Raw genomic sequence first — 26,070 nt, 5'->3', positions numbered from 1 at the left:
AGTATCAATAATTAATTTAGTATCGGCAGTTGAAGAATTGTCATTACCAGTAGTTTTTTGGGCTGCCACCACTGTAGTTATGCTTCCAGTAGTCATCGATTCAGTATCAATAATTGATTTAGTATCAGCAGTTGAAGAATTGTCATTACCAGTAGTTTGATGGAATGACACTTCTGTAGTTAGGCTTTCAGTAGTCATCGATTTAGTATCAACAGTTGAAACTCTGTTGTTACCAGTAGCGGTTACTGCCTCTGTGTTAAAATGTTTAGTAATCATCAATTTAGTATCAAAAATTGATTTAGTATCAGCAGTTGGAGAATTGTCATTACCAGTAGTTTGATGGCCTGACACTTCTGTAGTTAGGCTTTCAGTAGTCATCAATTTAGTATCAACAGTTGAAACTCTGTTGTTACCAGTAGCGGTTACTGCCTCTGTGTTAAAATGTTTAGTAATCATCAATTTAGTATCAAAAATTGATTTAGTATCAGCAGTTGAAGAATTGTCATTACCAGTAGTTTGATGGCCTGACGCTTCTGTAGTAAGGCTTTCAGTAGTAATAGATTTAGTATCAGCAGTTGAAGAACTTTCGTTACCAGTAGAGGTTACTGCCTCTGTAATAAAATGTTTAGTAATCATCAATTTAGTATCAATAATTGATTTAGTATCAGCAGTTGAAGAACTGTCATCACCAGTAGTTTGATGGGCTGCAACTTTAGCAGTAAGGCTTTCAATAGTCATCGATTTAGTATCAGCAGTTGAAGAATTGTCATAACCATTTGGGGTTTCTGTCTTTGTTTTACATTTTCAGTATGAGCCAATTTAGTATGAACAGTTCATGAATATCTGTTGCATTGATCTCTAGGTGGAAGGGCGAATTAAGACTTTATGTCATATATGTGGGTAAAAGGGAAGTTAAAGGGAAGTTAAAGTTAAAGTCAAGTTAGGAATAAACTAGAAAGAGAAAAGAATACGTACTATCTGGTCTATCAATCTAGATGAGTGTGAATCATAGCCATACTGGATGTTCTATTCAATAACTGGATGTTCTATTCCAAATATGATCAACTATTAAAAGAATATGGAATTTGAAGTTGTGGCAATCCTCACCAGAAAATTGAGATGGTAAGAGAAAGAGATACTGGTTTATTCTAAATTTTGATAAGTCGCATTAACAAATATTTCATTCAGACAAGTTACTTTTGTTTTCTTTTTGTTTTTAACATCTGTTAAAACGATTCGAACTATTAACGTGGTTTCTAAGTTGGATCATAACATAAAGTTAAACATTAAGATAGCGTTTGTCAGTCCGACATTTCAATTAGACCCATTCCAAAACTTTGAATTACTTTTATGTTTGCATGGGAGCGTCAGAAGACAATTTTAGTCAAGGAAGTAAAACATGTTTAGGTAAGATCTGTACAGATCTACCAGAGCGTTTAGCTTCTGGCAAAACTAACCAAAAATATTTCTGGTGCTTAATTGATAAAAGCATTTATCCGTGATAGTGTTCAGTAACTTCCTATCAAATAAACTAGGCTTTTAGTGTTCATCATTTATCATGGAGCTAAACTATTGCACCAAGCCTTATTTTAACAGCCAGTATTTAGATAAGAAAAAAAAATGAAAATATTAGAAAGTCTCTCAAAACTAACCTTTAACTATGACATTGAAAGAACATTCGTCAGTATTTTGAGAAATATCTTGACAAGAACAATTCACTATCGTTACACCAAATGGAAAGTCACTTCCGCTGGTTGCATTACAATCAGCTTGAATGCTTGTGTCAATGTTGTCAGAACATGATGTCACAAAATCAACTCTTGCAGTGGTTCCTTCTTGCAGCCTTGCATCAGTATCTATATCATTTGGACAGCTCGCCATAGGATGAGTCACATCTTCAAATTATAAAAGCAGACAAGAAAGGTTAACTAGAAAATGTACTCAGATGTGATTGTACTGTAGATTTAAATGTTGGGAGGTGCTAAGAAATAAGATTGCTCATTGTCTAACTCTAAATTTGCAACGAATTGATGGTCACAAATGCTATATTATGTCGTCTTAAAGATGTTGACAATAAATGCAGTTGCAAGTGTCAGCCACATATCATAAAATATACCAGTAAATGATGTTTTTCAAGCCAGAAGAATGTCTAAAACTGGTTAACAATTGTCTTCACAACTTTTCATTCAAGGAATGAAACCTCATGGGTATAAGTATATGTAACAGCTTTGTTGTTCATCAATAAAGTTAAACATTAATATAGTTTTGGTCAGTCTGAAATGTCATAAAGGTCGATTCCGATACTTAGTATCAATTTTTGTTGTTGAATAAAAGCATAAGAAGAGATTTTTGGTCAAGGAATTAGAACATCACATGTGTCGCTAAGATCTGTGCAGATCAGCCACAGAGTTTGGCTTTTTGCAAACTAGCCAAACATTTTCTGGAGCATGATAAGATCATTTGTCCGTGATTGTTTTCAGTAACTTCCCATCAAATAAACTAGGCTTTAAACGTTCATTGTTGATAATAAAAATAAACTTTCTAGAAATGACTCAATTAAACAGAAGCAATCAGATGACCTGTTCTTAAACTTCTTAGCAATATGTAAGAAATTCACTCACACTAACCTTTAACTGTGACTGTGAAAGAACATCTATCAGTATTTTGAGACAAATCTTCACAAGAACAAGTCACTGTTGTTACACCCACTGGAAATTCACTTCCGCTGGTTGCATTACAATCAGCTTGAATGCTTGTGTCAATGTTGTCAGAACATGATGTCACAAAATCAACTCTTGCAGTGGTTCCTTCTTGCAGCATTGCATCAGTATCTATATCACTTGGACAGCTCGCCGTAGGATGAGTCACATCTTCAAATTATAAAGCAGACAAGAAAGGTTAACTAGAAAATGTACTCAGATGTGATAGTACTGTAGATTTAAATGTTGGGAGGTGCTAAGAAATAAAATTGCTCATTGTCTAACTCTAAATTTGCAACAAATTGATGGTCACAAAAGCTATCTTTGTCGTCTTAAAGATGTTGACAATAAATGCAGTTGCAAGTGTCAGCCACATATCATAAAATATACCAGTAAATGATGTTTTTCAAGCCAGAAGAATGTCTAAAACTGGTTAACAATTGTCTTCACAACTTTTCATTCAAGGAATGAAACCTCATGGGTATAAGTATATGTAACAGCTTTGTTGTTCATCAATAAAGTTAAACATTAATATAGTTTTGGTCAGTCTGAAATGTCATAAAGGTCGATTCCGATACTTAGTATCAATTTTTGTTGTTGAATAAAAGCATAAGAAGAGATTTTTGGTCAAGGCATTAGAACATCACATATGTCGCTAAGATCTGTGCAGATCAGCCAAAGAGTTTGGCTTCTTGCAAACTAGCCAAACATTTTCTGGTGCATGATAAGATCATTTGTCCGTGATAGTTTTCAGTAACTTCCCATCAAATAAACTAGGCTTTTAACGTTCATTGTTGATAATGAAAAAAAAAAAATCATGAAAAGACTCAATTAAACAGAAACATTCAGCTGACCTTTTTCTAAACTTCTTAGCAAAATGTAAGGAATTCACTCAAACTAACCTTTAACTGTGACGGTGAAAGAACAGTCATCAGTATTTTGAGACAAATCTTCACAAGAACAAGTCACTGTTGTTACACCCACTGGAAATTCACTTCCGCTGGTTGCATTACAAGCAGCTTGTATGCCTGTGTCAATGTTGTCAGAGCATGATGTCACAAAGTTAACTCTTGCAGTGGTTCCTACTTGCAGCCTTGCATCAGTTTTTATATTTTCTTGGCAAATAGCCGTAGGAGGAGTCACATCTTCAAATTATAAAAGCAGACAAGAAAGATTCTCTAGCAAATGTATTCAAATGTGATAGTAGTGTTGATTTAAATGTTGGGAGGTGCTAAGAAATAAAATTGCTCATTTTCTAACTTTAAATTTGCAACAAATTGATGGTCACAAATGCTATATTATGTCGATGTTGACAATATATGCAGTTGCAAGTGTTAGCCACATATCATAAAATATACCAGTAAATGATGTTTTTTCAAGCCAGAAGAATGTCTAAAACTGGTTAACAATTGTCTTCACAACTTTTCATTCAAGGAATGAAACCTCATGGGTATAAGTATAGGTAACAGCTTTGTTGTTCATCAATATAGGAGCATAAGAAGATATTTTTGGTCAAGGAATTAGAACATCACATGTGTAGATAAGATCTGTGCAGATCAGCCACAGAATTTGGCTTCTTGCAAACTAGCCAAACATTTTCTGGTGCTTGATAAGATCATCCCTTACTCAAATTCCATATCTGGTTTTACATCTGGCTATATCTGGATAGATACAGTTTGATATGGCCATATAAAGCCAGATATAACTGGATATAGAGTCAATCCAGATACGCATATAAAGTTTGATATGGCCATATAAAGCCAGATATATCTTGGTATCATTGTATTCCAGATATCCATATCAAGTTTGATATGGCCATATAAAGCCAGATATAACTTGATATAATTGTAAGCCAGATATGCATATAAAGTTTGATATGGCCATATAAAGCCAGATATATCTTGGTATAATTGTAATCCAGATATGCATATCAAGTTTGATATGGCCATATAAAGCCAGATATATCTTGATATAATTGTAATCGAGATATCCATATACATTTTGATGTGGCCATATAAAGCCAGATATAACTGGATATAATTGTAATCCACATATCCATATACATTTTGATATGGCCATATAAAGCCAGATATAACTGGATATAGAGTCAATCCAGATACGCATATAAAGTTTGATATGGCCATATAAAGCCAGATATATATTGGTATAATTGTAATTCAGATATCCATATCAAGTTTGATATGGCCTTATAAAGCCAGATATATATTAAAATACTTGTAATCCAGATATCCATGTAAACATTTTGATATGGCCATATAAAGCCAGATATAACTGGATATAGAGTCAATCCATATACACATATTAAGTTTATCTGGCCATATAAAGCCAGATATATATTGTTATAATTGTAATTCAGATATCCATATCAAGTTTGATATGGCCTTATAAAGCCAGATATATCTTAAAATACTTGTAATCCAGATATCCATATATACATTTTGATATGGCCATATAAAGCCAGATATAACTGGATATAGAGTCAATCCAGATACGCATATAAAGTTTGATATGGCCATATAAAACCAAATATATCTTGGTATAATTGTAATCCAGATATCCATATCAAGTTTCATATGACCATATAAAGCCAGATATATCTTGATATAATTGTAATCCAGATATCCATATCAAGTTTGACATGGCCATATAAAGCCAGATATAACTGGATATAGAGTCAATCCATATACACATATTAAGTTTATCTGGCCATAGAAAGCCAGATATATCTTGATATAATTGTTAGCTAGATATCCATATCAAGTTTGATATGGCCATATAAAGCCAGATATAACTTGATATAATTGTAAGCCAGATATGCATATAAAGTTTGATATGGCCATATAAAGCCAGATATATCTTGGTATAATTGTATTCCAGATATCCATATCAAGTTTGATATGGCCATATGAAGCCAGATATATATTGGTATAATTGTAATCCAGATATCCATATCAAGTTTGATATGGCCATATAAAGCCAGATATATCTTGATATAATTATAATCCAGATGTCCATATCAAGTTTGATATGGCCATATAAAGCCAGATATAACTGGATATAGAGTCAATCCATATACACATATTAAGTTTATCTGGCCATATAAAGCCAGATATATCTTGATATAATTGTTAGCTAGATATCCATATCAAGTTTGATATGGCCATATAAAGCCAGATATAACTTGATATAATTGTAAGCCAGATATGCATATCAAGTTTGATATGGCCATATAAATCCAGATATAACTTGATATAATTGTAAGCCAGATATGCATATATAGTTTGATATGGCCATATGAAGCCAGATATATCTGGGTATATTTGTAATCCAGATATCCATAACAAGTTTGATATGGCTATATAAAGCCAGATATAACTGGATATAGAGACAATCCAGATAGGCATATAAAATTTTATCTGGCCTAATAAAGATATAAAGCCAGATATAACTGGACATAGAGTCTATCCAGATACGCAGATAAAGTTTTATCTGGCCATATATAGCGAGATATAACTGAATATACATTTAAGATTGTGTGCTCTTACATAGTGTATTTTCACAGAGATATACCATGCCCTATGTTTAGTACTGCACATATTTTAATGGTAAAGCACCTACAGTGCACACTAAGTCAGAGCATGGAACTATAAACTGTTTATAGCTCCATGGTCAGAGGGGGTATAAATTGGCTACTTGATCTATCTGGGTTGCTAGGCAACCACAGGATGATGGGAAAAGGATGACTCAGCGGGTAATTAAGCGTGAACATGGAGGTAAAAACAGACCTCCATGGTGTGAAAACCTTCTTTGGAACAAAGGACATTTGTGTATTGATACTCTGGGATCGAGTGAGATAGGAAAACAGTTTACACATGGTAGGGGTAGAGAACGGAAGGAAATTTAATAGAAAGAATTGGAAGGATGATGGAGATTCGTAAAAATAAACTATTGAGTTAGGACATTGGCAAAGGATTCTACAGTGAACTGAACAGTCAGAAGTAAGGAAGAATATTTTTGGAACGGATGGAAACAACATATTTGGGACTGATCTTCAATACTGAATGGAACATATATCGCCCTCCTGGAACTTATTTACTAAAGTAAATATATCAAATACGGGAATAGCACACTGCAATTTAGTATCAACCTCTACAGGACCACAGAAGAATAAAGAACTCAACCTTCAAGTACTTTATTGAACAGCGGTCATTTTATGACCATAGCAGTCGGATTAGGTAACAGCAAGGAGCTTTTTGAGCGATATGTTTGAGGCCAAAACTGCAGATTCTTAAGTCCAAGATAAGTTGATCTTTACCTCCAATTAAGCCCTGCTTTTTTTGGTCTAAATGTCTGGAGATTGGTTTTTCAGACACAATTTGAAATGATTTTGAAATCTCTTTCTAGTTGGAAGCATTGTGAGTCATAAATAAAACTATTTGTCACAAAAAAAGTTATGTACACAATTGGGTTTGGAATGTGCTGGGAATAAAGTAATCCCGACTTTATGTCTTCGTTATTGTTTTGAAAATTGTGTCGATGAAAAGGACTCGCAGACCTTGCAGAGACTGAAGACAACATAGAGACGGCAGAGTGATGGGCATTTTGTCATGAAGCAAGCTTTCAAGTGCCAATTTATTCGTGGAGCATTTTATCATGCCAGCATATTTTATTCTCTTAACCATGTATTTTTGTTCTGACGGTCATATTGCCTCAATAATCGTCTGAACAGAAGACCCTTTTTTAATATTAGTGTATTATTTGTAAAGGCTTGGACATACTGTGGGAAAAGTGAAACAAGAAAAAGAAAAATACCTGCTGATGGATCAAACAGGAAAATGTAATTAATGGCCAGATAATTAAGCAGTAAATAAAGATTTGCTTTATATGCGCCATATATTGCCCTTATTTGGTTTCAAGCTATATTTCTTTACAATCGCCAGATGAAGTTCTGGCACAGATGAAGCCATTTTTTTTAACTAGTTCAATCTGGATTTATCATAATATGGGACAGTAATGGAATTGCCAAGGGCAATATATATGGATGTGGCATATATGAGCCAGATGTGGATTTGCCATATATGGGCCAGATATGGGCCATATATGGATTTGCCATATATAAGCCATATATGGATCTGCTATATATGGGCCAGATATGGACTTGCCATATATGGGCCAGATATGGATTTGCCATATATGGGCCAGATATGGATTTGCCATATATGGACCATATCTGGTCCAGATAAAAAGTGACCCATATAAAGTTTTATCTGAGGCAGATATGGCCTTTATCTTATATCAAGTTATATCTGCCCAATTCTTGATATGGCCAGATATCAATTCCATACATGGCACAGATATGGGCCAGATACGAATTGCCATATATGGACCATATATGGAATTTGAGTAAGGGATATTTGTCCGTGAAAGTTTTCAGGAAGTTCCCATCAAATAAACTAGGCTTTTAATGTTCTTTGTTGATAATGGAAATAAACTTTCCTTTATTTAAACTTTTTAGCAATATGTAAGAAATTCACTCAAACTAACCTTTAACTGTGACGGTGAAAGAACATTCATCAGTATTTTGAGACAAATCTTCACAAGAACAAGTCACTGTTGTTACACCCACTGGAAATTCACTTCCGCTGGTTGCATTACAAGCAGCTTGAATGCCTGTGTCAATGTTGTCAGAACATGATGCCACAAAATCAACTCTTGCAGCGGTTCCTTCTTGCAGCCTTGCATCAGTATCTGTATCATTTGGACAGCTCGCCGTAGGATCAGTCACATCTTCAAATTATAAAAGCAGACAAGAAAGGTTAACTAGAAAATGTACTCAGATGTGATAGTACTATATATTTAAATGTTGGGAGGTGCTAAGAAATAAAATTGCTCATTGTCTAACTCTAAATTTGAAACAAATTGATGGTCACAAAAGCTATATTATGTCGTCTTAAAGATGTTTACAATAAATGCAGTTGCAAGTGTTAGCCATATATCATAAAATATACCAGTAATGATGTTTTTCAAGCCAGAAGAATGTCGAAAACTGGTTAACAATTGTCTTCTAAACTTTTCATTTCAAGGAATGAAACCTCATGGGTATAAGTAAAGGTAACAGCTTTGTTGTTCATCAATAAAGTTAAACATTAATATAGCTTTGGTCAGTCTGAAATGTCAGAAAGGCCCGTTCTGATACTCAGTATTAAATTTTTGGTTTGAAAAGGAGCATAAGAAGATATTTTTGGTCAAGGAATTAGAACATCACATGTGTCGCTAAGATCTGTGCAGATCAGCCACAGAGTTTGGCTTCTTGCAAACTAGCCAAACATTTTCTGGTGCTTGATAAGATCATTTGTCCGTGAAAGTTTTCAGAAACTTCCCATCAAATAAACTAGGCTTTTAATGTTCTTTGTTGATAATCGAAATCAACTTTCGAGAAAAAATTCAATTAAACAAAAGCATTCAGGTAACCTTTTTTTAAACTTCTTAGCAAAATGTAAGGAATTCACTCAAACTAACCTTTAACTGTGACGGTGAAAGAACATTCATCAGTATTTTGAGACAAATCTTCACAAGAACAAGTCACTGTTGTTACACCCACTGGAAATTCACTTCCGCTGGTTGCATTACAAGCAGCTTGTATGCCTGTGTCAATGTTGTCAGAGCATGATGTCACAAAGTTAACTCTTGCAGTGGTTCCTTCTTGCAGCCTTGCATCAGTTGTTATATTTTCTTGGCAAATAGCCGTAGGAGGAGTCACATCTTCAAATTGTAAAAGCAGACAAGAAAGATTCTCTAGCAATGTATTCAGATGTGATAGTACTATATATTTAAATGTTGGGAGGTGCTAAGAAATAAATTGCTCGTTGTCTAACTCTAAATTTGAAACAAATTGAAGGTCACAAAAGCTATATTATGTCGTCATAAAGATGTTCACAATAAATGCAGTCGCAGGTGTTAGCCACATATCATAAAATATACCAGTAAATGATGTTTTACAAGCCAGGAAGAATGTCGAAAACTGGTTAACAATTGTCTTCAAAACTGTTCATTCAAGGAATGAAACCTCATGGGTATAAGTATAGGTAACAGCTTTGTTGTTATGAATCAAGTTCAACATTACTATAGCTTTGGTCAGTCTGAAATTTCATAAAGGCCCATTCCGATACTCAGTATTAATTTTTTGGTTTGAAAAGGAGCATAAGAAGAGATTTTTGGTCAAGGAATTAGAACATCACATGTGTAGGTAAGATCTGTGCAGATCAGCCACAGAGTTCGGCTTCTTGCAAACTAGCCAAACATTTTCTGGTGCTTGATAAGATCATTTGTCCGTGATTGTTTTCAGAAACTTCCCATCAAATAAACTAGGCTTTTAATGTTCTTTGTTGATAATGGAAATCAACTTTCGAGAAAAAATTCAATTAAACATAAGCATTCAGGTAACCTTTTTTAAAACTTCTTAGCAAAATGTAAGGAATTCACTCAAACTAACCTTTAACTGTGACGGTGAAAGAACATTCATCAGTATTTTGAGACAAATCTTCACAAGAACAAGTTACTGTTGTAACACCCACTGGAAATTCACTTTGGCTTGTTGCATTACAAGCAGCTTGTATGCCTGTGTCAATGTTGTCAGAGCATGATGTCACAAAGTTAACTCTTGCAGTGGTTCCTTCTTGCAGCCTTGCATTAGTTGTTATATTTTCTTGGCAAATAGCCGTAGGAGGAGTCACATCTTCAAATTATAAAAGCAGACAAGAAAGATTCTCCAGCAATTTATTCAGATGTGATAGTACCGTAGATTTAAATGTTGGGAGGTGCTAAGAAATAAAATTGCTCATTGTCTAACTCTAAATTTGAAACAAATTGATGGTCACAAAAGCTATATTATGTCGTCATAAAGATATTGACAATAAATGCAGTTGCAAGTGTTATCCACATATCATAAAATATACCAGTAAATAATGTTTTACAAGCCAGAAAGAATGTCGAAAACTGGTTAACAATTGTCTTCAAAACTGTTCATTCAAGGAATGAAACCTCATGGGTATAAGTATAGGTAACAGCTTTGTTGTTATGAATCAAGTTCAACATTAATATAGCTTTGGTCTTTCTGAAATTTCATAAAGGCCCATTCCGATATTCAGTATTAATTTTTTGGTTTGAAAAGGAGCATAAGAAGAGATTTTTGGTCAAGGAATTAGAACATCACATGTGTAGGTAAGATCTGTGCAGATCAGCCACAGAGTTCGGCTCCTTGCAAACTAGCCAAACATTTTCTGGTGCTTGATAAGATCATTTGTACGTGATTGTTTTCAGAAACTTCCCATCAGATAAACTAGGCCTTAAATGTTCTTTGTTGATAATGGAAATCAACTTTCGAGCAAAGACTCAATGATGCAGAAGCAATCGGATGACGTTTTTTTTTAAACTTCTTAGCAATAGGTAAGAAATTCACTCAAACTAACCTTTAACTGTGACGGTGAAAGAACATTCATCAGTATTTTGAGACAAATCTTCACAAGAACAAGTCACTGTTGTTACACCCACTGGAAATTCAGTTTGGTTTGTTGCATTACAAGCAGCTTGAATGCCTGTGTCAATGTTGTCAGAACATGAAGCCACAAAATCAACTCTTGCAGTGGTTCCTTCATGCAGCCTTGCATCAGTATCTGTATCATTTGGACAGCTCGCCGTAGGATCAGTCACATCTTCAAATTATAAAAGCAGACAAGAAAGATTCTCTAGCAATGTATTCAGATGTGATAGTACTGTAGATTTAAATGTTGGGAGGTGCTAAGAAATAAATTGCTCATTGTCTAACTCTAAATTTGAAACAAATTGAAGGTCGCAAAAGCTATATTATGTCGTCATAAAGATGTTCACAATAAATGCAGTTGCAAGTGTTAGCCACATATCATAAAATATACCAGTAAATGATGTTTAACAAGCCAGAAAGAATGTCGAAAACTGGTTAACAATTGTCTTCAAAACTGTTCATTCAGATATAAGATATAAGATATAAGATATAAGATATAAGAATCTTTATTGACCATAAAAGGAATTGGAGTTCACTCCATCTCAGTATAACATACATAAAACAGTCAAAAATACATCAAAACATAAGATTTATAATATATACATTTCTTAAGACAATAAAAATTCATGTACTGGCATATAGTAAAAAACCTTATTTCCTACAAAACTCGTTAGCAAGACTAAGAATGGCCCTTGGCAAGAACGAACGTCTGTATCTTTCTGTCCGGCATCTGATGACAATTGGCCTGCCAGTTCGACTGCTATAATCAACCTGATTTCCTAGAGGATGTTCCGACGACGTAATTGACATAATATTTCTTTTAGTTACCCTGACAAGCAGCTCATCTACTGATCTGAGATCATCAGACCGGCAAACTCGCCTCGCTTTTCTAACAAGTGTATTAATCTTAGCCATGTCTCTAGCGGTCGTATTGCCACCCCATGCAGCCAAGCAGAATGTAATAATGGTCTCGATGGCCGCATTGTAGAACAAAGAAATGAGAGAGGGGTCTAGTCTGAATAAATTGAGCTTCCGTAGAAAGAACATACGTTGATTAGTTTTGGCCAGAACAGTATTCACATGTTCACCCCACTCCAATTTATCAGTAATGAAAACTCCCAGATACTTATAAGAATGGACTTGTTCTACTGGCTCGTTCCTAATTTCAATTCTCTCTAGTTGGTGCCCCCTACGCCGGAAATCAACAACAAGCTCCTTTGTTTTAGACACATTCAGTTGTAATCTGTTTTCGTCACACCAGTTCGTAAAGGTGGATATTTCATGCCTATACCCGGTTTCGTCACCACTCTTCTCAATAAGACCTAAAATGCATGTGTCGTCAGCAAATTTAACAATATGCGTGTTGGGTTGTGTGCTGCGACAGTCAGAGGTATAGAGGGTGAAAAGAACGGGTGATAAAACACAACCTTGTGGGGCACCAGTATTCATCACAATATCGCTAGAAACTCTGCCATTCACAAATACTCTCTGTGTCCTATTTGTCAGGAAGTCCAACACCCACTTTGTCAGATTATAGTTGATTCCATAACCACACATTTTGTCAACTAAGATGTGTGGAAGGATGGTGTTGAATGCAGATGAAAAATCTACAAATAGGACTCTAGCAAAATTACCAGGACTATCCAAGTGCCTATACATGGAGTCAACAAAAAACAAGATTGCATCTTCCACAGAGCGCTTTTCCCTGTACGCAAACTGCAGGGGATCCTCATGATCAAGAATTTGGGGGCGCAATCGTGAAAGTACGAGACGTTCCAAGATTTTCATGGGGATCGAGGTGAGTGCCACTGGTCTTAAGTCATTTAAAACACTAAAGGCAGATTTTTTAGGGATTGGCACCAAGTGGGAAGTTTACCAGGAGACTGGGACATGATGAGTGAGTAGAGACATGTTAAAAATATGATGATAAATGTAAGAGAGCTGTTCATGACACATTTTGAGGACTTTACCATTAATACCATCTGGTCCAGAGGCCTTGCCAGGTTTGACCCGCCTCAATTCCCGGGAGACTTCACCACGGGTAAACTCTATTCTTTCAGATTGACAAAAACCATCTAGTCTATGAGAGGCACGCCGAAGCTCTGCTGAAAATTCATGGTTATCAAACCTAGCATAAAACTTGTTCAAAACATCAGGCATGTTGTCAGAGGTTATATTGTCTACAGTGATATCATTGTTTTTATGGTTTTCCCACCCAGTCACGCTTTTCATGCCTTTCCATACCATGCTAGTGTCATTTGATTTGAAATGACTTTCTATTTTGTCCTTGTATCTATCCTTGGCCTTCCGTATTTCACCATCTAATTTCCGGTTCACCGTTCTCAGTTTATCTCGATCACCTTCTCTGAAGCAAGTTTTCTTCTCGTTGATAACAGCTTTCAGTTCTGACGTTACCCATGGTTTGTTGTTTGGATAGAGTGTCACCCATTTCTTTTCAACTACGATGCCTTTACAAAAGTTAATATATTCACCAACAGTGTCTGTGAGTTCATCGATATCTTTACAGTTGTTCATAAACAAGTCCCAATCAGTCTCTTCGAAGCAGTCCTGCAGGCGTTCCTGGACCGCCTGGTTCCAGACTTCAATTGTTTTCTTGATCGGCTTACTCTGTCGGAGCACTGGTCTGTAGGTTGGGTATAAGGTGATTACATCATGGTCTGAATTGCCAAGGGGTGGATGGAAAGTCGGCTTATAAGCGTCTTTTATCGAACAATAGAATAAGTCCAGCATATTATTCCCTCGCGTGGCTCTGTTTACATACTGCGTGTATCCATAGAAACCATCTTGACAGTTGTTGAAGTCACCAGTAATGAGGCTTACTGCGTCTGGGGATTTGGTTTGTTGTTCAGCAATTAACCCGATCAGTATTGCGTGAGCTGTTTCAACGTTGGCTGATGGTGGAATATACACAACGTTAATGTGGATGGCTGGGAACTCTCGTGGGAGGTAGAATGGGCGGATTGTCAAAGCCAGTAGCTCAATGTCTGGTGTGCAAAGTGTTTCTTTGATGTGTACGTTGTTGGGACTACACCACTTATTGTTAATGAAAGCACACACGCCTCCCCCTCTCTCTTTCAGGGATTCTGGGGTACGATCTGCCCGGTACAAATGAAATCCATCTACCCCCAAATTCGTCATATCATGATGGAACCAAGTTTCTGAGAAACATAGGATGGAAGAGTTTCTATAGTTATGTAGATACCGTGTACTAGCTTGCAATTCGTCAAGTTTATTACAGAGGGAGCGGGTATTCGCCACAGTCACGATAGGTAGAAATGGTTTGTTCGAGCGCCTGTAAGCTCTTAATCTTACCCCAGAACGGTGTCCCCGCTGGCGTGGTCGCATTTCCTTTGGCAAATCGAATATCTTGTGCTGGTTCGATCTCCCTGGTCGTAGGGATTTCAATTCGTAGGCTGAATACCGTAATATGTCCTGGTTCGTGTTCACAGCGCCAGTTTGGCGGAATGATGCCAATATAATGAGCATCCACATGACAAAGAACAGTACTGTATCCATATATTGGGTATAGGCTAGATCGCCAGCTGAACAAAATATTACTCACAAACACTGTATGTACCAGTTCCACGAAACGAGCTGAATCACCCGGCTAAGTCCATGAAGTTCCTCGTTTATTTCGAGTACAATCAGTCACAATTTTGCTCAGTATTGACGGGTAGGGACTTCAGGAGCACTCACTATCAAGTTTGTAGGAAATAATAACTGCCAGGACGTGATTTTATAACGTAAATACAAAACGGATCACAGCGAGATGAAGTGCGGTCTGCTGTCGAACAGCGACCATGTTTCAAGCGGTTAATCTATTCAAGGAATGAAACCTCATGGGTATAAGTATAGGTTACAGCTTTGTTGTTCATCAATAAAGTTAGACATTAATATAGCTTTGGTCAGTCTGAAATTTCATAAAGGCCTATTCCGATATTCAGTATTAATTTTTTGGTTTGAAAAGGAGGATAAGAAGAGATTTTGGGCTAAGGAATTAGAACATCACATGTGTAGGTAAGATCTGTGCAGATCAGCCACAGAGTTTGGCTTCTTGCAAACTAGCCAAACATTTTCTGGTGCTTGATAAGATCATTTGTCCGTGATTGTTTTCAGAAACTTCCCATCAAATAAACTAGGCCTTTAATGTTCTTTGTTGATAATGGAAATCAACTTTCGAGCAGAGACTCAATGATGCAGAAGCAATCGGATGAGGTTTTTTTTTAAACTTCTTAGCAATAGGTAAGAAATTCACTCAAACTAACCTTTAACTGTGACGGTGAAAGAACATTCATCAGTATTTTGAGACAAATCTTCACAAGAACAAGTCACTGTTGTTACACCCACTGGAAATTCAGTTTGGTTTGTTGCATTACAAGCAGCTTGAATGCCTGTGTCAATGTTGTCAGAACATAATGCCACAAAATCAGCTCTTGCAGTGGTTCCTTCATGCAGCCTTGCATCAGTATCTATATCATTTGGACAGCTCGCCGTAGGTTCAGTCACATCTTTAAATTATAAAAGCAGACAAGAAAGGTTAACTAGAAAATGTACTAAGATGTGATAGTACTATATATATATGTAAATATTGGGAGGTGCTAAGAAATAAAATTGCTCATTGTCTAACTCTAAATTTGAAACAAATTGATGGTCACAAAAGCTATATTATGTCGTCATAAAGATATTGACAATAAATGCAGTTGCAAGTGTTATCCACATATCATAAAATATACCAGTAAATGATGTTTTACAAGCCAGAAAGAATGTCGAAAACTGGTTAACAATTGTCTTCAAAACTGTTCATTTCAAGGAATGAAACCTCATGGGTATAAGTATAGGTAACAGCTTTGTTGTTATGAATAAAGTAAAACATTAATATAGCTTTGGTCAGTCTGAAATTTCATAAAGGCCTATTCCGATACTCAGCATTAAGTTTTTGGTTTGAAAAGGAGTATAAGAAGAGATTTTTGGTCAAGGAATTAGAACATCACATGTGTAGGTAAGATCTGTGCAGATCAGCCACAGAGTTCGGCTCCTTGCAAACTAGCCAAACATTTTCTGGTGCTTGATAAGATCATTTGTCCGTGATTGTTTTCAGAAACTTCCCATCAAATAAACTAGGCTTTTAATGTTCTTTGTTGATAATGGAAATCAACTTTCGAGCAAAGACTCAATTATGCAGAAGCAATCAGATGACGTTTTTTTAAACTTCTTAGCAATATGTAAGAAATTCACTCAAACTAACCTTTAACTGTGACGGTGAAAGAACATTCATCAGTATTTTGAGACAAATCTTCACAAGAACAAGTCACTGTTGTTACACCCACTGGAAATTCAGTTTGGTTTGTTGCATAACAAGCAGCTTGAATGCCTGTGTCAATGTTGTCAGAACATAATGCCACAAAATCAGCTCTTGCAGTGGTTCCTTCATGCAGCCTTGCATCAGTATCTATATCATTTGGACAGCTCGCCGTAGGTTCAGTTACATCTTTAAATTATAAAAGCAGACAAGAAAGGTTAACTAGAAAATGTACTCAGATGTGATAGTACTATATATATGTAAATGTTGGGAGGTGCTAAGAAATAAAATTGCTCATTGTCTAACTCTAAATTTTAAACAAATTGATGGTCACAAAAGCTATATTATGTCGTCATAAAGATGTTCACAATAAATGCAGTTGCAAGTGTTAGCCACATATCATAAAATATACCAGTAAATGATGTTTAACAAGCCAGAAAGAATGTCGAAAACTGGTTAACAATTGTCTTCAAAACTGTTCATTCAAGGAATGAAACCTCATGGGTATAAGTATAGGTAACAGCTTTGTTGTTCATCAATAAAGTTAGACATTAATATAGCTTTGGTCAGTCTGAAATTTCATAAAGGCCCATTCCGATATTCAGTATTAATTTTTTGGTTTGAAAAGGAGGATAAGAAGAGGTTTTTGGCGAAGGAATTAGAACATCACATGTGTAGGTAAGATCTGTGCAGATCAGCCACAGAGTTTGGCTTCTTGCAAACTAGCCAAACATTTTCTGGTGCTTGATAAGATCATTTGTCCGTGATTGTTTTCAGAAACTTCCCATCAAATAAACTAGGCTTTTAATGTTCTTTGTTGATAATGGAAATCAACTTTCGAGCAAAGACTCAATTATGCAGAAGCAATCAGATGACGTTTTTTTAAACTTCTTAGCAATATGTAAGAAATTCACTCAAACTAACCTTTAACTGTGACGGTGAAAGAACATTCATCAGTATTTTGAGACAAATCTTCACAAGAACAAGTCACTGTTGTTACACCCACTGGAAATTCAGTTTGGTTTGTTGCATTACAAGCAGCTTGAATGCCTGTGTCAATGTTGTCAGAACATAATGCCACAAAATCAGCTCTAGCAGTGGTTCCTTCATGCAGCCTTGCATCAGTATCTATATCATTTGGACAGCTCGCCGTAGGTTCAGTCACATCTTTAAATTATAAAAGCAGACAAGAAAGGTTACCTAGAAAATGTACTAAGATGTGATAGTACTATATATATATATGTAAATGTTGGGAGGTGCTAAGAAATAAAATTGCTCATTGTCTAACTCTAAATTTTAAACAAATTGATGGTCACAAAAGCTATATTATGTCGTCTTAAAGATGTTCACAATAAATGCAGTTGCAAGTGTTAGCCACATATCATAAAATATACCAGTAAATGATGTTTAACAAGCCAGAAAGAATGTCGAAAACTGGTTAACAATTGTCTTCAAAACTGTTCATTCAAGGAATGAAACCTCATGGGTATAAGTATAGGTAACAGCTTTGTTGTTCATCAATAAAGTTAGACATTAATATAGCTTTGGTCAGTCTGAAATTTCATAAAGGCCCATTCCGATATTCAGTATTAATTTTTTGGTTTGAAAAGGAGGATAAGAAGAGATTTTGGGCTAAGGAATTAGAACATCACATGTGTAGGTAAGATCTGTGCAGATCAGCCACAGAGTTTGGCTTCTTGCAAACTAGCCAAACATTTTCTGGTGCTTGATAAGATCATTTGTCCGTGATTGTTTTCAGAAACTTCCCATCAAATAAACTAGGCCTTTAATGTTCTTTGTTGATAATGGAAATCAACTTTCGAGCAGAGACTCAATGATGCAGAAGCAATCGGATGAGGTTTTTTTTTAAACTTCTTAGCAATAGGTAAGAAATTCACTCAAACTAACCTTTAACTGTGACGGTGAAAGAACATTCATCAGTATTTTGAGACAAATCTTCACAAGAACAAGTAACTGTTGTTACACCCACTGGAAATTCAGTTTGGTTTGTTGCATTACAAGCAGCTTGAATGCCTGTGTCAATGTTGTCAGAACATAATGCCACAAAATCAGCTCTTGCAGTGGTTCCTTCATGCAGCCTTGCATCAGTATCTATATCATTTGGACAGCTCGCCGTAGGTTCAGTCACATCTTTTAATTATAAAAGCAGACAAGAAAGGTTAACTAGAAAATGTACTAAGATGTGATAGTACTACATATATATGTAAATGTTGGGAGGTGCTAAGAAATAAAATTGCTCATTGTCTAACTCTAAATTTTAAACAAATTGATGGTCACAAAAGCTATATTATGTCGTCTTAAAGATGTTGACAATAAATGCAGTTGCAAGTGTTAGCCACATATCATAAAATATACCAGTAAATGATGTTTTACAAGCCAGAAAGAATGTCGAAAACTGGTTAACAATTGTCTTCAAAACTGTTCATTCAAGGAATGAAACCTCATGGGTATAAGTATAGGTAACAGCTTTGTTGTTATGAATAAAGTAAAACATTAATATAGCTTTGGTCAGTCTGAAATTTCATAAAGGCCCATTCCGATACTCAGCATTAAGTTTTTGGTTTGAAAAGGAGGATAAGAAGAGATTTTTGGTCAAGGAATTAGAACATCACATGTGTAGGTAAGATCTGTGCAGATCAGCCACAGAGTTCGGCTTCTTGCAAACTAGCCAAACATTTTCTGGTGCTTGATAAGATCATTTGTCCGTGATTGTTTTCAGAAACTTCCCATCAAATAAACTAGGCTTTTAATGTTCTTTGTTGATAATGGAAATCAACTTTCGAGCAAAGACTCAATTATGCAGAAGCAATCAGATGACGTTTTTTTAAACTTCTTAGCAATATGTAAGAAATTCACTCAAACTAACCTTTAACTGTGACGGTGAAAGAACATTCATCAGTATTTTGAGACAAATCTTCACAAGAACAAGTCACTGTTGTTACACCCACTGGAAATTCAGTTTGGCTTGTTGCATTACAAGCAGCTTGTATGCCTGTGTCAATGTTGTCAGAACATGATGCCACAAAATCAACTCTTGCAGCGGTTCCTTCTTGCAGCCTTGCATCAGTTGTTATATTTTCTTGGCAAATAGCCGTAGGAGGAGTCACATCTTCAAATTATAAAAGCAGACAAGAAAGATTCTCTAGCAATGTATTCAGATGTTTTCATTTAACCCGGAAGAATCTCCGAATCTGATTTACACATGTCCACTCAAACTTTCAGCCAAGAACGCAAACACGATGGGTATAGGCAGCAGCTTTGCTAATAAACTTAGACATTAGTGTAGCTTTGCTCATTCAGAAATGTCATAGACCCATACCAATACTTTGAATCATTTCTGTGTTTGAATCTTATTTCATTGTGGATGTTGAACAGGTGGTTTTTGGTCTGCCATTGCTTTTCCCTAAAAGAGACTTCTTTTTCTCGCCTATAAGTTGCTATTAAGCCATCCTAATAACTTTTTGATCTTTCTTATGAAATATTACATTTTTGGTAATAAAATACGAGAGAAGAAGCTTCAGTTTGCATTGGATTTTTTCACAAGTTTATATTTTTTTACAAGTGGATAAATCAAGTTCCTGTAATATACAAAGTAGAAGCTCTTTTATTAGTTATGGGCAATTGAGAGAAGCATTAAGTTCTTGCTTTTTGTTTTACAAATAATATTTTTTGTTTCTTGCTTGTTATTTAGGTCATTTGGAAAACGTAACTTTACTTAAATGTACAAATAATGCGCAAAGATGATTTCAACTAAGATGAAAATGTTTGGACATAACTTTTGATAGCAATCATTGCCTGTCATCAGCGCCAGTGTATTATTTTGACCATCCTCGTTGATTCTTAAAAAAGATATGGTCGTTATGGACTACATTAACGGACCTGCAGCGTATTATTATGACCATCCTCGTTGATTCTTACAAAAGATAAGTTCGTTATAGACTACGTTAACGGTCCTACACTCGCTGATTGTTACAACACATATGGTCATTATGGACTACTTTAACGGACCAACACTCGCTGATTGTTACAACACATATGGTCGTAATGGATTACATTAACGGACCTGCAGCGTATTATTATGACCATCCTCGTTGATTCTTACAAAAGATATGGTCGTTATGGACTACGTTAACGGACCTACACTCGCTGATTGCTACAAAACATATGGTCGTTATTGACTACATTAACGGACCTTCAACGTATTAGTATGACCATCCTCCTTGATTCTTACAACACATATAACCGTTATGGGCTACGGTTAGGACTTGCAGCGTATTATTATTACCATCCTCGTTGCTTCTTACAACACATATGATCGTCATAAAATACGTTAATGGCCTTGTAGCGTAATATTATAACCTTCCTCGTTGATTCTTAACACATATGGTCATTATGGACTACATTAACTGACTTGCTGGAAAATGCCGGCTTGGCATAACACTACTCCAAACACTGAAAACTATACCTGTCACATAGAAATTCAACTCTTTCGGCATCCGCATCAGTGAGTCGGCATTTTCCAATGCTGCATTTAAAGGATTTAATGGTACGTCTGACGAAACAAAAACAGGAATAACGCTGAACTTAGTGGGCAGTGGCGCAACTATACTTTTCAAGGGGGGGGGGGGTGCTGAGGGGTGCAAAGAGTTCGAGAAGGGGGAAGTTTCGCGATAGACAAGTTCGGTCATATAATTCATATTAGGTACTTTTGCAAATATTCCAAATGATGAATGTTTCTTTACCCAAATTGAGCAGTTTATTCCTGGGTTCCAGCCGCTAAATTGTTGAAGGGGTAGTCAAACTAAAAATATGAACTTGATATATTGTAGATAAAGGCACTATACTCTTAGATAATAATCCTGTGTGTTCTGTTCTTATTCTGTTTACATCCCATAAATGCATCTTTCACAATTTGTCTACAAAAGCCTATGTATTTCTTAATAATTGGATTATTAACTTTTCCAGTACAATTTGTTACTTGCCGAATCAAATTTAGTATTTAAATACAAAATCGTCGGACACGTTAACTTTCGGACGGTCGATATAATGATAGCATACGTTTATAACCATACACTTGATATAACAAGCCTGGTAGTGTGTTATCTCCTTGGATAGTGTGTGGGGAGAGGTGGGGGTGCGGGGGGGGGGGACGTCGCAAAGATGGCAGAGAGCAAAATAACAGCTATATTTAGCTTGTGACGCAACTACCTGGTGCTAATATGATAGTTCCCGTCAATTACGGATTAACGGCAACCCCGAACTAGTTAACTGAGCCTACAAATGCATATTTAATTTACGTCCGATACTTTAATGCCTACACCAAGGTCGTTGAGGCGAGGGAGGGGGGGGGGGGTTGGTATGTACTCACCGCATTCAGAAGGTACGACACCACTAGGGTGAAGATTTTCCATATTCCAAGTAATATTATTTGCTCCTTTAACCGTAACTTGAACAGAGTACCATCCGCTTCCGTTGACATCAATGACATTTGAATATATCCCGTCCATCATATCATCAGACTCTGTATAAAGGCAAATTTAACATCACTTGGGTTTAAACATAAAACAGAAGGAAGTTGTGGCATCTCTGCAGTGATGCAAGGAAGCCTAAAGTTGAAGCCTAGTAATCCTGGACGTGTGTCTTAGACAGGTGACGGGAAGATGTTAGCAATCACAGTAGTTGAAAAGTTGGTTCACTTCAAAGAGATATGACCCTTGAAACACTTACGGCTCATCAACCTAAACGATTGGACTTTTAGTCTAGGACACAGATCAATGCGTCAGGCCCTCAGATGCAACAAAAAATCCCAAATGGGGGACATAAGACTTGTGATCTCAAGTAACATGTTTTACTTACTTGCTTTTACTTACTTTTACTTGCTAAAGATATTTGTAGGTAATCATGCAAAGGTGCTTTCAAACGGTTGTTTTATAAGATTAACTCGCTTGAACTAGTACAATTTATGGAAGCGGCCGTCTTGAAAATTCATTCACCCTTAAAAGAAACTTGACAGAGGTTTGGTTAGTAGCCCTAAGACTTTAATACCACTCAATGTCGTTCGACAATGTCAGATCAATACCATAATTGTGCCTTCAATTTCCTTGAGGATATTTACCCACTGGCAGGCACGTGTATCCCGGCTGTTAGCAGTGAACCTTGTTGTCCACTTATCACAATATTCTGTATTTTGGCTTGTGACTTTTTCTAGTTACAATTTTGCGAATTCAGTTTCATTAATCCTAAACACCTTTAACACCGTTCAACTTCATGCTTGAAGATTCCCTAGTTGAGTGACTTTTAAAAGACAATTTATCTGAAAATCATACTCACCTTCAGGTATATCGCTCAACAATAATTCATGACTAGATCCATCTGGTCCTCGAATCCTGGCATTTACACTGAGGTTGTATACAGGTTTACTCAAATAAGTAACGGAGGCGTATATCTTCCATCCACTTCCAGTGAAATATTTCTTTATAAATGGTTTTACTACTACGGGAGGTAATGCATTGTTCACATCACTAATGAAGAACAACTCCACTCGAACAGTAATGCTGAATATATCCGTATTCCTGATCGTTACATTGTTGGTCACGTCAAATTTCTTTCTTAGTGTAAAAGAAAATTTTGAGTAAAAAAGTTTCGAAAGAAACGCTTTCATCTACACTGCTCTATCAATCAATTCATGAAATCAACAATGCAATCAAGACTTGTCTCACTATTTAACCTACTCGAGCACGAAATTTATCAAACTTTAGTAGAAGGTTAAAATTTAATAGTTAAGTGCATCATTGAACTTTTGGTGCCAGTTTCTTTTGGTGCCGTTTACTTGGCATCTCGACAACTTTTTTTTTCGAATAACCGGATTAAGGTAACTCGAAAATACGAGATCCATCAATTCATCAAAACGTCAATTATCCAATGTTTGTCATTTGAACGCGTTTTCGTAAGTCGGTAACTCCAAAAAACTCCACTTTTTTGTCGAGATGTAAACTTATCGAAAGTCGGCAACTTGACAAAAATACTAGTTTTGTCGAGATGTCAATTTCGCATAAGTCTGTAACTAGACAAAAACGAATTTTTGGCGTCTTCTCGAGTTGCCGTAAGTCTAAAGCAAAACAAACATATTTTTGTTGAGATATCAGGGTTTTCTGATACGGTATCTCGACATATGCCCCCCCCCCCCCCCACTTATGTCTTCCGTAAATAATAGCGTTAGAGCGTATGGTAGACCGCGCAGCAAATGTAATGATAGCGATATAAATAGAAATGATGATTTTTTAAAAACTCTCACCTCATAGCGGATCTCGATCAATTTATCCGATATAAAGCATTCTTCATATTCACAATCAGGTATGGAAATATTGCCTGAATCCCACTGAATTCGACATAGTATTTTACCATTACCCAATAAACGATCCAGTTGGAGGGGGCATGGATAGTGCGTATCAGCAGTGATAGTGAATTCGTTGACCTCTACCTGCAGAGTATAACATTATACAACATTGAGTTCCGACTATTGGATATAAGTGAATCTAACCTGGAAAGTTGTGGCGAAACGAAAGTCCCTGTACAAATCATTACTAAACGGTACAATGTTCCTATAACCAAAAATCCAGCAAGATAAGTGATATTCAATTGAGAATATTAAGTGTTAAAGTATACAGGATTTCCGAAATTTGACTATCGTTGATAGTAAGATATTTTCACTCTGATGATGATGACGATGACGATGAGGATGAGAATGAGAATGATGATGATGACGACGACTACAATGACGACGAAGACGATGGTGATGTTACATTTGCGACCCTAAAGCAACCATGAATGTGGGAGAAGCCTGCAAGGGCTTATGCATTACAACTTTCATGTCGGTGTCTTCCAATTCAACGTTTTACATCGAATTTGGAATCTTTTTCGAAAATAGCATTTTTACTTCTACATACCCCTAGTGGCGTTTGTTCTACCCATTTAATGTTAGGTTCCCAGAACACTTTGTTGAAAGTACTCGAAAGTGTGAAGTTCATCTTATCTATAAGTTTAGTGGTCTTGCAACTTTTATCATACATGTTATATCATAAGGGTGTTCAATTCTATTACTATTTTATGTCTGTTACAATCTGCTATACATAAAATGCTAAACCAATCAGTATTTCAATTGCTTATACTGCAGTTATTCCTTAGGCCTATAAATTACAACAATCCTAAAATATAAGTAAAATTACGTCAGTTTTCTGAATACAAAACATTAAACTGAAATTTATAGTTGTCGCCTCGAAAACTGATATCAGATGTCATGGCTTCGTCCATATGGTCTCTAATTATATAAATTAATAACTTAGGCCATATGTATTGAAGACTAAAACTGTAGCTTTGCAATCCGTCGACTGCATGCTGAGTGATTTCCATTGCCAAACGCCGATGGTTACCTTAAAAACTGCAAGTACGCAACAATGGATTTATGGCCAATTTAATATTAATAATAGAAATGAACTTACCCTTATGTTGCTTTCGACATCGTCATAATTTATAGAGGTAATGTACTCCGCAGTGGACTTGTATTCATGTTGCCACCCTTCTTCTATTTCTTTTGCAATTAAAATTGGTTTGGATGAGCTCACATTTGATGTTAGTGAATTCTTGTACATGGACAGACCACTTTCGAACACCAAGACATCGTTATTCATATCTACGGACGTGTACTATTATGGTTGGAATAAAACATATTGCAGCGTGAATTTGTTAATCATGCACATGCTATAAACGTGCCAATAAGGATATGACATTTCTTACAGGAGCAATATTCGTAACATATGGACATATCTAAGTTACTTTCTAACCGTGGCGATCTGAACGGTCGGGAAATTTGGCAGCGTCCGATGGCCTTGATCAGAATAGGAGACCACTAATCTTCGTGACCTGCCAATCAAATCCAAAATTTAGTAAGATTGTTATATAACTTTTCTTCTTGTATTGAGCACCCTATTTATGTGTTGGTTGTTTTTGAAACGGGCTAAATCTGAACATGGTATCTAATATAAATAACAGTGTCCAGGATCCAGTCACGTTTTAATTGCTGGCTATGCCACTGATGGAGTCGGCGGGATGACATGGCGTTTTTCCGGGGCCCAGATAACTGTCAGCCAACCTTTGTTCTCAAGGTTATAGGTAGTATATAACATGCCAAAGAAGTCAAACAAATTCGTCAATGGTAATGACGGACAATAAAGTACTAAATACTTACATCAAAACATTCTCCCATTGCTCCTCTTCTATGATCATATACACAATAACTTGTACTGTTGTGAAATAAATGTATCTTCTGACTTGTGGTGACCGATATTGTTGAACGTAACAAATAACATTCGTTACGTTGCTTGACATCCAGAGTATTGTTGCTATCATTAATCTGGTCAAGTAAACCGGAAAGAAGGGAGAACTTTCACTGTCATATATTGCATATTGTATAA

At 36.1% G+C, this 26,070-nt stretch overlaps 1 protein-coding gene across 14 annotated transcripts in view; it reads right to left on the bottom strand.

The window, feature by feature from the left end:
- Positions 1-26,070, bottom strand: part of LOC139961791 (hyalin-like) — a 58,501-nt gene that overhangs the window by 6,530 nt on the left and 25,901 nt on the right. For 3 of the 14 annotated variants that reach the window (XM_071961295.1, XM_071961292.1, XM_071961291.1), the window contains 20 exons: positions 25,845-26,009; positions 25,099-25,302; positions 23,895-24,080; positions 22,931-23,204; positions 21,969-22,121; positions 21,066-21,152; positions 19,467-19,709; positions 18,488-18,730; positions 17,504-17,746; positions 16,526-16,768; positions 15,546-15,788; positions 11,189-11,431; positions 10,213-10,455; positions 9,240-9,482; positions 8,265-8,507; positions 3,602-3,844; positions 2,628-2,870; positions 1,653-1,895; positions 510-611; positions 48-251 (listed from right to left, as the gene is read on the bottom strand). In XM_071961295.1, coding sequence (XP_071817396.1) covers positions 48-251; positions 510-611; positions 1,653-1,895; positions 2,628-2,870; positions 3,602-3,844; positions 8,265-8,507; positions 9,240-9,482; positions 10,213-10,455; positions 11,189-11,431; positions 15,546-15,788; positions 16,526-16,768; positions 17,504-17,746; positions 18,488-18,730; positions 19,467-19,709; positions 21,066-21,152; positions 21,969-22,121; positions 22,931-23,204; positions 23,895-24,080; positions 25,099-25,302; positions 25,845-26,009 — 4,291 coding nt within the window. Of the gene's footprint in view, positions 1-47; positions 252-329; positions 432-509; positions 612-1,652; positions 1,896-2,627; positions 2,871-3,601; positions 3,845-8,264; positions 8,508-9,239; positions 9,483-10,212; positions 10,456-11,188; positions 11,432-15,545; positions 15,789-16,525; positions 16,769-17,503; positions 17,747-18,487; positions 18,731-19,466; positions 19,710-21,065; positions 21,153-21,968; positions 22,122-22,930; positions 23,205-23,894; positions 24,081-25,098; positions 25,303-25,844; positions 26,010-26,070 lie in introns of all 14 variants that reach the window. The other 11 variants (XM_071961301.1, XM_071961303.1, XM_071961293.1 and 8 more) reach the window with 7 other exon arrangements.

Source organism: Apostichopus japonicus, chromosome 20 (genome assembly GCF_037975245.1).
Source record: "Apostichopus japonicus isolate 1M-3 chromosome 20, ASM3797524v1, whole genome shotgun sequence".
Classification (NCBI taxonomy): domain Eukaryota; kingdom Metazoa; phylum Echinodermata; class Holothuroidea; order Aspidochirotida; family Stichopodidae; genus Apostichopus; species Apostichopus japonicus.
This window is presented reverse-complemented; position numbering and strand designations above follow the sequence as displayed.